Genomic DNA, 12,066 nt, shown 5'->3' on the forward strand with positions numbered 1-12,066 from the left:
TCGCGTTGCGTTTTCAGCTGTGCGCCGTGAATGTGCCCCGTTGTCGAAACCTGCGAGGAGTTTGAGGGTTTCTCCTAAGCGTCAAACGCGCCCTGATCAGGTCCCCATGACTGTCCGAGAATGCTTTTATTGCCATGATACTGGCCATCTCATTGCCAGTTGTCCGTCGCTCCGTCGCAAAGAGCAAACTCACACATGGAAAAAGCCAAAAAGCATTGGTTTTGTTCAATCGGTTGCTACTCCTAATCCTATATACACTCTGCACAGTTATGTGTTAAAAATACAGTAGATCAGGTCCATCAGTCAGAAACGGAGCCTGGAGACGTCTGAGACAAAGCTTTTGTAGCTCTTTGTCGACGTTCCTCATAATATTTCTAAAAAAAGGGAAAAGTGAGAAAACAAACATCGTTAGGCCAACAGTGTGATTTTGTGTGCTGAATCGTGTATATGTATGTGCGTGCGTACCTGCAGGTTGTCGTAGTGTTTCTGGCTGCAGCAGTGGAGTTCCTTGGCGGTCTTCTCATTCAGGCAGAAAACAGAGCAGATGTTACAGAAAAATCCTGATTTAGGGACCACAAACTCCTGACCTGCAGAGAAGCAGAAACAGGAAGATTAGACAAGTATTAACAACACATTTGAATTTAGAGTGTGTGTGTCTGACCGATGGGGCTGTTAGGGTTGAACTGAGGCAGTCTGAAATCTGCTACAACACACGGAGACTGAGAGCGAGATCGCTTTGCCTCAGCTCCGACAAGCTCCCTCCTGCGTTTAGCCACAACTGAAAATGAAAAGAGCGACACGTTAATCATCAACGAATCTGCTACAGGAGCCACTGGGTTTATAACATATTTAAACATTCAATTATAACTCAATAATAATTGAACAAATGATTTCGATTTACTTGAAAAGCTGAAACGTTCATCGGCCACTTTATTAGGTACACCTGTTTGACTGCTCATTAATGCGACTCTCTAATCAGCCAATCACATGGCAGCAACTTAGTGATTTAGGTATGTAGACATGGTCAGGTGACCTGCTGAAATTCAAACTGAGCATCAGAATGAAGAAGAAAAATAATTTAAGTCACTTAAACGTGGCATGTTTGCTGAGCTTAGCATTTCAAAAACTGCTGATGTGCTGGGATTTTCCCACAGAAGCATCTCTAGGGTTTACATAAAACCGTCTGAAACAGAAAATATCCAGTGAGTGGCAGTTCCCTGGAGGAAATGCATTTTTGAGTTTAGAGGAGAATGAAATAACTGCTTCACGCTGACCGGAAGGCCAGAGCAAGCCAAACAACCACTTATTACAATGCACAAGAGCATCTCTGAACGCACAGCACATCCAACACTGAAGCAGATGAGCTACAGCAGCAGAAGACCACACTGGGTTCGACTTCTCTAAGCTAAGAACGCAAAACTGAGGGTACAATTCACACAGGCTCAGCAACGCTGTAAAATAAAAACGCTGCCTGGTCTGTTGAATCTCAGTTTCTGCTGTGACATTAGGATGGTAGGGTCAGAAATCTTGGATCCATCCTGCCTTGTATCAAAATCTCAGGCTGGTGATGGTGTGGGACATAGTCATCGCACCAACGGAGCATTTCTTAAACACCACATATATAAAATATATTACTACCACCAGGCTGAATGTCTGTAGCACAGTGAGGAGCACAAATATGAGATCAGAGCCACAAAATATCACAACTTGTCTTTTTATATTCACTTTACTGTGTTTTGGCTGTCAGAGCGGTGTATTTTGCTGATTTAAAGCAGCTCTTTGTACCTTTAATGTCGGCCATGCTCCATCCATCATTCTCCTCTCCCTCCTGTGTCTCGTCATCAGGACACTTGGGCTCTGGCTGCTGTCCAGCAGGGGCGGCTGCAGCATCGGGCTGGGTCCCTGCTTCCTCCTCGGTCCTCTGGCTCTCCGCCTGGCAGTCACCTTTGGTCACTGCATCAGTCGATTCTGCGGTCTTCTTGGTTTTCATTTTGAGGTTGTCACCAGAGTCTTGCAGACGCTGTTTCAGGCTCTTCAAACTGAATTTGAAAGCAAAGATGCCAGTAGGTTACCACGAAAAGAGGTTTGTTGTCACAAAATGTTCATGTGAAATAAGAAATTCCATTTCAAATTCCTAATCTAGAGTTGCTTATATCTAAATCACATGCTGCTCTTTTTGCATCTTTGGGAACTGTTTACTACAGACGACCTTGAGGAGCGTATGGTATATTTGACTCTGCCACTAAAGCTGAAAAAGAAAGATACTCACGACTCAATACGTCCAGCTTTACTGCTATGAAGAGGAGAGAAAGAAGCACAAGGTCAGACAGACATGAAGACACTTTAAAGAAAATGAAGAAACACAGTGTAAAATAAATTTCCTCTTTTTCTCACTTCTGATCGTGGGACACACTTACCAAGCAGATAAATAGTCCTTGGTGACTTTGCTCTCCATCACCTGTGTTAATCCACCAGGTTCGGCCATCTCAATGCATATCTGAGAGAACAGAACGGATATTTGAGCAACACAGTGGTACTCAATGGGTGTGCTACAGGCACGATTTGTATTGTACAGGGCGATAAAGAATTTGTCCTGGCGAGTTTCTTTACTGCCCTGTACGATAGTACAAGGCAAAGAAAAAAAAATCTTGGGGTTTTAAACTTGCAAATGGGAAATAAGTGCAAACATATTTCTATACTTTTGCAAAGTTTTGATTGAACAATAAGAGAAACACTAAAAGAATAACTTAGCGCTGCCTCAAACTGCAATGATCTCGCCTGCTCGATGGGCCAGGACAAAAGGCTGAACAGGTCATAAGATTACTACTTGGTTGAGAACTTGGTGCATTTCAGGCAGTCCTTCTTCACCAGTGTTTGCAAAGGCATGTGTAATTCAGATTGCCTGCCGCAGGGACTGTCTGTACATGGAATATTTAAACTTGCTCAACTCGTGTTAAAAAAACACAAAGTCTCCTTCAGACTCATTTAAAATGTTTCTCAATATGAAAAGAACAGCAGACACCATGACAAGCCTTGCAGCCTTCTGTAAAACATAAAACAGTTGCACGTGCTTATGAAATCGTACCCTGTTGGCAAGCGGCAAGAATCTGACAAAAGCAGCAATGGACGCCACCACTTCTATGATCATCATGACAAGGTCCACATTCTACCAGTGTTGGATTTGTCAAAATCTGGAAGCAAGAAAACTCACTAATGAAGAAACATCAGTGGCTGTCCTAGCTTCATTCAGCAAGAGCCCACAGCGACTCGCCGCATGTCACTGGCGAGTGGCATTAGTGGAACATCCCTTGGGCGGATATTAGCTACTCACAAATGGCACCCTTACAAACTCCAGCTACTGCAGCATCTCAGCGAGGATGACCCAGATCGGCCACAGAATTTGCAGAATGGGCAAAACAAAAATTGGAACAGGACCCTCAGTTCACGCAGAAGATTTTGTTCCGTGATGAGGCAAACTTTTATGTGAATGGTGAAGTTAACAAACAAAACCACCGCTATTGGTCTGACACTAACCCTCATTGGATGGATCCCTCCAAGACTGTTGGAACAACAAAAGTGATGGTTTGGTGTGGTATATGGGGCACAACGATAGTGGGTCCATTCTTCATCAATGGAAACCTCAAGGCCACTGGATATTTGAAATTGCTACAGGATGATGTAGATGAACAGTTTCCTGGAAAGTGGATTGGTCGTCGTGGGCCAGTTGAATGGCCCCCAAAGTCTCCCGATCTGACCCCTTAGACTTTTATCTTTGGGGTCATCTGAAGGCAATTGTCTATGGTGTGAAGATACGAGATGTGCAGCACCTGAAACTACGGATACTGGATGCCTGTGCTGGCATTTCTCCTGCGGTGTTGCTATCAGTGTGTGAAGAGTGGGAGAAGAGGGTTGCATTGACAATCCAACACAATGGGCAGCACATTGAACAAATCTTATAAGTGGCCAGAAACTTGTAAATAACTCATGAAAGAATAAAGTTACGTTGAAACCAAGCACACCATTGTTTTTCTTGTGACATTACCAATAAGTTTGATGTGTCACATGACCCTCTTCCTATTGAAGTTGTATCCAAGATGGCCGACTTCTAAATGGCCACCATGGTCACCACCCATCTTGAGGAGTTTGCCCCCTCACATATACTAATGTGCCACAAACAGGACTTTAATATCACCAACCATTCCCATGTTATTACAGTGTATCCATATAAATGGCCCACCCTGTATTTTCCAAGTCATCAGCATGCTGTGCTAGTTCCTCTACCCACTTCTTCAATGATTGGAGTTTGCCCAGGGTCACCGTCGTGACATCCGCCATAGCCAAGATCCGGGCGTCCGCTTCCTTTATGTGCGTCTCATGGTCCTCCAGTTGTTTCCCTTGTGCTTGTAAATAGCAGGGAGACCCGGCTCGAGTTTATCTTCAATGACTTCACAGTTACTTCCTGAATCACCTCACAAACTAATGGATGTGTTCCAATATTCAACTCTGCATCAGTTCCCATGCTAGTTCCCTCATTTGCCTCTCCGCTCTGCAAGTTGGGGTCCCCCACAGTGTTGGGTATTACAACTTTCCTTCACGGCATGTTGTCAGACTGTCCCAAAAAGTAGCTGCTAATGCTCATCCCAGGCTTACAGATAATGTCACTGTAGTAACTTGTAATAAATTGCATTTCTAAAGTTATGGGTGTAGAATCAGTAAACTGGTGTACTAGCACTCCCTAGTACAACCTCACTACAAGCTGCCATCTTGAAAACCAATGACCAATGGTCTTTTAAAACTACTTCAGCCTGAAATATAAATATCAAATATTATAGTTTTTGGATTTTACCCGTTAAAGAAGAAGAGTTTTGCCCTGTAAACACCATCAAAGATGAGCATCCCTACATAAGCCACTAAGTGTTTCCCATTCAAGGTTTTAGCATGGCCACAATTTGCTGCAGGATTTCATCCATCAGCAGCAGTGCAAACCTTTGGCTACTGGGAGGTAGTAGAGCATTGCAGTCTTTGTTGAAGACCAAAATATGGGGATAAGGAGTCCATCCTGTGACTGCTTCAACCATATTTTCACTCTCACCTTCAGATGAGTCAGAGTTGGACTCCAGCTGGTCTGTTTCTACGTCCGAGGCCTCCTCCATGTCAGCCCGGAGGAGTATGATGTGTCTTTTCCAGAGGCTCCTCTGTGCTGTAAAGTCTTGCCATCTTCTTGCAGAGTGCTCCTGCACTACTGCTCATACTTCTAACCATGGCTGCAGTGCAGTTGCATAAATTACCTGAGCTTTGGTTCTTGCTGCTGAGATAGCTTTGAAGCTCTGAAAGGTCACCTATCAGTAATTATTATTGAATTAGTTTATGACACACAGTGTGGCCTTCTAAGAAAAAAAGACTTGCACACACAAAATTATCTAACATCATTAGCAGCACACGTTCATCATTTCATTAGCAAGACACCCATTTGGTTGGACAAATATAAAAACAAAACATTAAAGGCAAGTTGTCAAAAATGAAATCTTAGCATAAAGGAATTCGTTAGTTGATTTGGGATCAAAAATTGTATTTTCACTTGTTTAAATGGGACATGTTTTGGCCGGAAGATAAATTGTGGCGGCTTTTGCATGGCTTAGCCATTTTAAGCTTATTTAAGGAAATGAGACAACAATTCTAAAATGAAAATAAAAAATTATATCTACTAGCAAATATGGGGTTTTATTCGTTCAGCACAGCCAAAATAGCACAAAAATTAAAACTCGGAATGGCACAAAATGTGGTTCTCTTTGACAGCCATAATCGTAGAGCAAAACTGCTTTACAATAAAAAAAAATAGCAACTCTGGGAGTGAATGGTAAATGGACTTTAAGGCACTTTTCTATTCTATCTGTGCACTCAAAGCGCTTTATAAAAGCTGGGACAATTCCTGAGTCAGATCATTCTGTATCCAACATTTAGACCCTGATGAATGCATCTGTGAACAACTTTGGTATCTTTCAAACAAACTGGATCAGCCAGGGACCAAAACACCAAAACTTCCTGAGGTACATCCACCCCGGTGTGACATTAAAATTGCCTTCTGAGAATGCACTTAAAAGTCCTCTGCTGCCACCCTATGGTATAGCTTCAGAAACAATTTGACGTTTTTTACTTAATGACATGATAATAGTAAGACATGGTAATATTTTTTAAAGACTGAGCACTAAATGTAACACTGTCAATGAAATAGCATTTGTACTTAGAAATATAAAACAATTAGTGAAACACAAAATGTAAATACAGATAAAGGGATGAATATTTATAATATCGACAATAATATTTTTATATGTGCAATAGCAGGAACAGGAAGTGCACACCACATCAGCAAACAAACAAAATCACTGAAACTAGTCATCCTCATGATTTACTGCATTGTGACAGGTGTGATTTCTGGTAACAGCTCTCTACTTGCGCTAGGAGCTTTAAGAGTGAAGAAGGGTTATATGGGAAGAGCTTCTTTGTGTGCAGCCTCGTTACCACCTCTCTAAGCTGTGACAAACAATGGACTGCTCTGACTGATATTTCACCTGTAAGCTGCCATGACAGAGATGCCATGTTTGCATGTGATGTTTCTTCACTCTGCAACACTGGCTGTAATAATCCTTCCGGTCTTGGACTCAGTAAAGCTGTTGACTTATATTGTTTCCCATTCAAGGCACAGACAGATTCCACTGTATTCTCAGAATCAGACTCATCAGAAGTATCATACTCTACAAGGCGAAGCTCTGAAGCCATACCTAGCCTTCCAGCTGGTGGAATAACACAGGAACCAGATTCTACTTTATCTGGCTCTCCTTTACATTTCAATGTTGACCTATCGGCGCCTAACTTCTTCTGCTGTGAAAGACAACAGTCTGACATAGTGATACGTCCACATGCTGCAGCGAAGCCCTGCCAATCATCTCGGAGGCATTTCAAGTACTGCACAAAGTACTCCAGGAAGCAGGTTTCAGCTGAGATCAGAAAGTCTAGGAGGATGCTATAGTCAAAGGACATGCTCTGAAGCAGAAGCACAAAGTGACAGTGAGGGTTAAAGCCAGATGCACAGGCCGTCTCCAGCACTGCAAATTCATCCATCCCAGACATCAGTCTAAAAATGAGAGAAAAATCTAATTAGAACATATCACGTAAACACTAACAGCTTATTTGAATTTTTCTCTTCTGGTAAAGTGAAAGACAGTGAAGTATCAGTAAACAGTGACAGAAACACACACATGTATATTTTAAATCTGAATACTTTTACATGTGTAGAAGTTATCTTTAAGCATCTTTAAAGATGGTAAACTAACATCAGGACCTCTTTACCATTATAGTTTTTATATCATACCCAAATCTGGTATCTGTTTTACCTGTAATGAAGAAATATGTAGAGCAGAGCTTTAGCTGCCTCCATCATGTCATCATCCTGTTCTCCAAACAGCATGCTGATCCAGCAGCAGAGATGAGTGACCTCTCTCTGTTTGAACCTGTACTGTCTCAGGAAGCCCCACAGACTCTGCATGTATGCATGAACCTCTGTTGCAGTCTTCACTTCTGTGTTGAGAAGATAATCATACGCCTAAGCCACAGCAGAAAGCATATAAAGGCTTTTAAGATCATTGGTAAACTTCTTGGGTGAAACCTGGCCTGTTTAGAGAAAGCGATTAAAGGTAAAGACCCGACAATAATACAAAGAAAACTGCAGCAATCAAACAACCTCCTTTGAGTAAACATTTGGCGACAGTGGAATGGAAAAACGAAACTCTTTTCAAAAAAAAAAAAGTAAAAGTAAAGTGTGCGTGTTAGTCCCCCATGGGGAAATAGTTCCTCTGCATTTAACCCATTCACCCAGTGAAGCAGTGGGCAGCCACCAGTGCAGCGCCCGGGGAGCAGTGTGTAGGGACGGTACCTTGCTCAGGGGTACCTCAGGGTAGCCGTTCAGTGGAGTCGAACCCCCGACCTTCCGATCATGGGGCCACTACTCTACCTACTGAACTATCCCTGCCCATTGGAGGACATAAAGGACGAAACCACCGTCAGAAACTCCGCCAGGGAGGAGCAGCCATCTGCCGCATAACCAGGTGTGGGTGATGGCAGAGAGCCAGGACAAAAAACATTTTATTTATTGATATCTATTGTCCACCTGGCACTTCGAGCTTCTCTCCAATTTATCACACTCAGTTCAGATAAAATAATTACTGTGGGTGACTTAAACATAGATGCAGCTTCAACTCTGCATTTAATCTGTTATTGAACGGCTTCTCTCCAAATGTAAAAGGACCCACCCACCACTTCAATCACACTCTGGAGCTTGTTCTGACATATGGCATAGAAACTGAACATTTAACAGTTTTTCCTGAAAACCCTCTTTTGACTGATCATTTCTTAATAACTTTAGATTTACAATCATTGGCTACACAACATTTGAAATATCAAATGTCATTTTCAAAGCATTTGTCATCCAGATTTTTGTCTTTGATTTGACTGGTCAGGGGAGAGAACAGACACTGAGTGAAAACATTCAGCATCTCTTTCATTGTTTTTCCACTGAATGTGCTGCTGAGATTTCTGAGTGAGGAAAAAAACCCAGTACTATCACAGTTATCAAAAAGAAGAGCTTCAAATGATTTGTTTTTAATTTAATTGGTTTAAAGTTCAGCAACATCTTTAATTGTACTCATGCAAAAATGATAGATCATCAACCACGCTGGTATTTCTTTTTAATTCTCACCTGATCCTGCAGCTGTTTGGATGCAAAGCTCTATGGACTTGAGAATAATGAGGCTGACAGCTCTCAGCATCATGCAATCCCAGTTCTGAATCTGATCTCCCAGAATGTGCCTGGTTCCTCCAAAGAAAGCCCCAGACTGCATTTGAATACTCAGTAACCAATTGTCAGAAGCTGCTTTTAACACAGTCCGAGCTAGAATGCTCATATCAGAGCTCCAGTTTCCACACGTCCTCCCTGACGCCACATCGCCTGAAATCCAGTCCTCTCCGGCCTTCTGGAGGATTGCTCTCTTTAGAAGAAGCAGCACTCTCTTTTTAACATAATACTCTGAGGAGCAGCAGATGTTTAGGAGGGCCAACGAGTGAAGGTGGGTTACTCTCTGACTCTTCAAACGGACACCAGCTCCACATACCAAACTAGAAGAAGTCAGCACCTCAAGCAGGTCTAGCAGTAGACATAATGATGTTCCCCAGTGTGAGCTTCTGGTAAAATCCACTGAATGCTGTGACATGTGTTTCTTCTCTTCAGGGAGCAGTTTTGAACATAGAACACTTAGAGTGAGGTCAAAACCTACCAGAAGTGTCATGAGCTCTAATGGAAGGAAAAAAAAGGCATTCAAAATGTGAGAGTAGACAAAATCAACCGTCATCCTGTAAGCATCATATCTGCCCATATCTTACCCCAAGGAGTTAGCCTAGCTACAGAACAAATGATTTCAATAAACTCATCTTTCAGTAAATTCATTTAAATGTTCAAAATCTTAAAATGTTCTGGCTGCAGTTTCTACAATTTTCTGTATTTTTGTTACCATTATAGCTTAGATATCGCGGATTTTGGACTCCTTGAAAATGAAAATTACTAACACCGTTTACCTCGATGAGCTCCTTTAAGAAGTTTTTTGGAGACTTCAGTCAGTGACCACAAACAGGCATCTAATTCAGCACCAGGCCACGGGTTCTGAAATGCTTGTTCACATTTCCTCTGCCAGGCAGGACTGATAAGTCCCTAAGAAATTTAAGCATACAAGCACTCAAATTCAATTTTAAACTGTCAAATCACAACAACAGTCACTTCAAGGTGCTCAATACTGAAAGGTAAAGACACTAAAATTTTACAGAGAAACCCTAACAGATAACCTCCTATGAGTAAGGACTTGGCAACAGTGGGGAGGAAAAACTCCCTTTCAACCTTCATTTTAAAAGGGAGTTCCTTTCCACTGTTGTCCAACCCGTCAGAACCAGGTCGCGGCAGCCATCTGCCATGACCAGTCGGGCGGGGGACCAGATAAAAGACATGCTGTGAAAGAGCCGTTGATGGTGAGTAAAAAAGGGTAAGAGAAGGAGAAACGCTCAGTGCATCTTGAGAGGACCCCAGCAGCCTAAGTCTACTGCTAAGTCCTACTAAGTGTGGATTCAAGGTCACACGATTCAGCCATAGCTGTAAGCTTTCAGAAAAAGGAAAGTCCTCAGCCTAATCTTAAAAGTAGAAAGGGTCTCTGTCTCCCAAATCCAAGCTGGAAGCTGGGTCCACAGACAAGGTGCCTGATACCTGAAGGTTCTGCCTCCCATACTACTTTTAAATATCCCAGTAACCACAAGTAAAGCTGCAATCTGAGAGCAAAGTGCTCCATTGGGGTGATATGGTACTATACATCTTCCTGATGGCCACAATAAATGATGTGGCTCTTTGTTGTTTCACCCTGGATAGTGCTTCTGACACTTGGTCTCCTTCCCTCCGCTCAGCGTACAGTCTCAGAGGGCTAGATGCATAAGTAAGAAGCTTCATTGTCTTGATGTCAGTGGATTTGATCTCCTCCTTTGGGTGTAGGTGGCGATTGCCTTGATCTTGTTCTTCCCATTCACCTACTTCTCAGGACCTGCCTTACTCGCTGGGTTGTTGTAGCTTTCCTAGTAGCCTTTTCATGGTTCCCAATTGGCTATTTTCAGTGTGTTGCCTTCTGATAGACCTTAGAGGATTGCAGTAACTACCTTTCCTCTCTTTTTTTACTATTAGGGTTCTGCTCATCTTGTGTAGCTCTATGAATTCCAGGTTCCATGTGTGAGGTTTTGAGTCATAGGCTTTCTTGTAAGTCCAGGTGGTGCACAGGCTGGCCAGTCTGGTCTTAGTCGTACAACCTACCAGTTGCTGAAGTTTTACCCTTTTACGTTATTTTAAACGTTGCTTTTTTCACCATTCTTAACATTACACACAATGAACAGTGTTGCATATTTTTTAATAGTATGTGATTTACAGTAGGTAGGCTAAAGCGCTTCGGTCATCTCAGAGACGGAAACAAAAAGTCGTTGCTGAAGACGAATCCCCAAAGAATGACTACTTACAGATTTGCAGATAAGGTAAAAAACACAGTTTGATGCCGTCTTTGCAGCCAGATGTGAGATAATGTGGTCCTCGGCTTGGAACCGCTTTACCTATGGAAAAGGTAATTAAATCAATTATTAAGATAACTTTACGTCTTTACTCCCTGAGCAGTGGTAGCACTTACAAGGTGCGTGATGAGATCCATGTCTTCAAGCAATACTTTTAGGACCTCCGCATAATAAAACCTAACGTCTGGATGCAGCCCCTGAGACGTCAGATTGGAAGAAACCCTCCCGAGGAAAGACATGCACATGCAAGTCAGCTCCGCACTGTTTTCACCGCAGTACTCTGAGGAGGAACCTTCTCTGCCTTTCCCGTGGACAGGTCCACAAAAGCCGGAATATATTACGCCCGCTACATCGGCAGCATTTTGGGGGGGATACGATCCCGCAAGAAAGCATCTGTACGCTTCTGTCAAACAGTTAAAAAGCCCTGTCATTACGGACAGGTCTTCGTCTTTACAACTCATATTGCCCTCCATTGCGCGGCTACTTCCGCGTGGATCTCCCACGTGATATACACGGAAGTACCCCTACAAAATACGTGAAGCATTACCAAAATAAAACAAAAAAGTCTAATAAATGAAAACACAACTTTATATTGTTGTTGTTGTTTTTACATTGTGGGGAATATATAATAGTGAATATAATACTAGCACTTTATTTACTACAATGACCATGGATTTATATAATGTGTCTAGTTTCAGAAAGTTCATTCTGTCAAACTGGACGTTTTCTGTAGGAGAAAGGTTTCTTCATCCAAACCACTCCTTTAATCTCAGCTGACTGCAGAATAATGATGGAAACTAGCTCCACTGACTAACAATGGGCCGTGAGGTTAGTTTTATGATCATTAATCTGCAAATTGATTAATCAGAATAGCATCATCATATATGCACGTTTCCTTGCCTTTCTGATTTATTTTAAATTAATTGC

General features: G+C 42.3%; 2 protein-coding genes across 2 annotated transcripts; both read right to left on the reverse strand.

Annotated features, from left to right (window-relative positions):
- Positions 1-299: 299 nt before the first annotated feature.
- On the reverse strand, positions 300-3,151 carry LOC146640265 (uncharacterized). The gene is made up of 7 exons (XM_085358911.1): positions 3,086-3,151; positions 2,418-2,497; positions 2,270-2,293; positions 1,786-2,039; positions 662-778; positions 466-587; positions 300-374 (listed from the first exon to the last, which is right to left on the reverse strand). Exons 1-7 carry the CDS (start codon positions 3,149-3,151, stop codon positions 300-302), a joined length of 738 nt encoding a protein of 245 aa, XP_085215037.1.
- A 3,248-nt stretch (positions 3,152-6,399) lies between these two features.
- On the reverse strand, positions 6,400-11,612 carry lins1 (lines homolog 1). The gene is made up of 6 exons (XM_085358918.1): positions 11,256-11,612; positions 11,092-11,181; positions 9,625-9,757; positions 8,753-9,343; positions 7,392-7,575; positions 6,400-7,132 (listed from the first exon to the last, which is right to left on the reverse strand). The coding sequence occupies exons 1-6, from the start codon at positions 11,610-11,612 to the stop codon at positions 6,400-6,402; spliced, it is 2,088 nt and encodes a 695-aa protein (XP_085215044.1).
- Between the last annotated feature and the right edge of the window lie 454 nt (positions 11,613-12,066).

The sequence above is a fragment of the Diplotaxodon limnothrissa genome, linkage group LG1 (assembly GCF_057381915.1).
Source record: "Diplotaxodon limnothrissa isolate DT_005_m linkage group LG1, D_limnothrissa_male_GT1.1, whole genome shotgun sequence".
NCBI lineage: Eukaryota > Metazoa > Chordata > Actinopteri > Cichliformes > Cichlidae > Diplotaxodon > Diplotaxodon limnothrissa.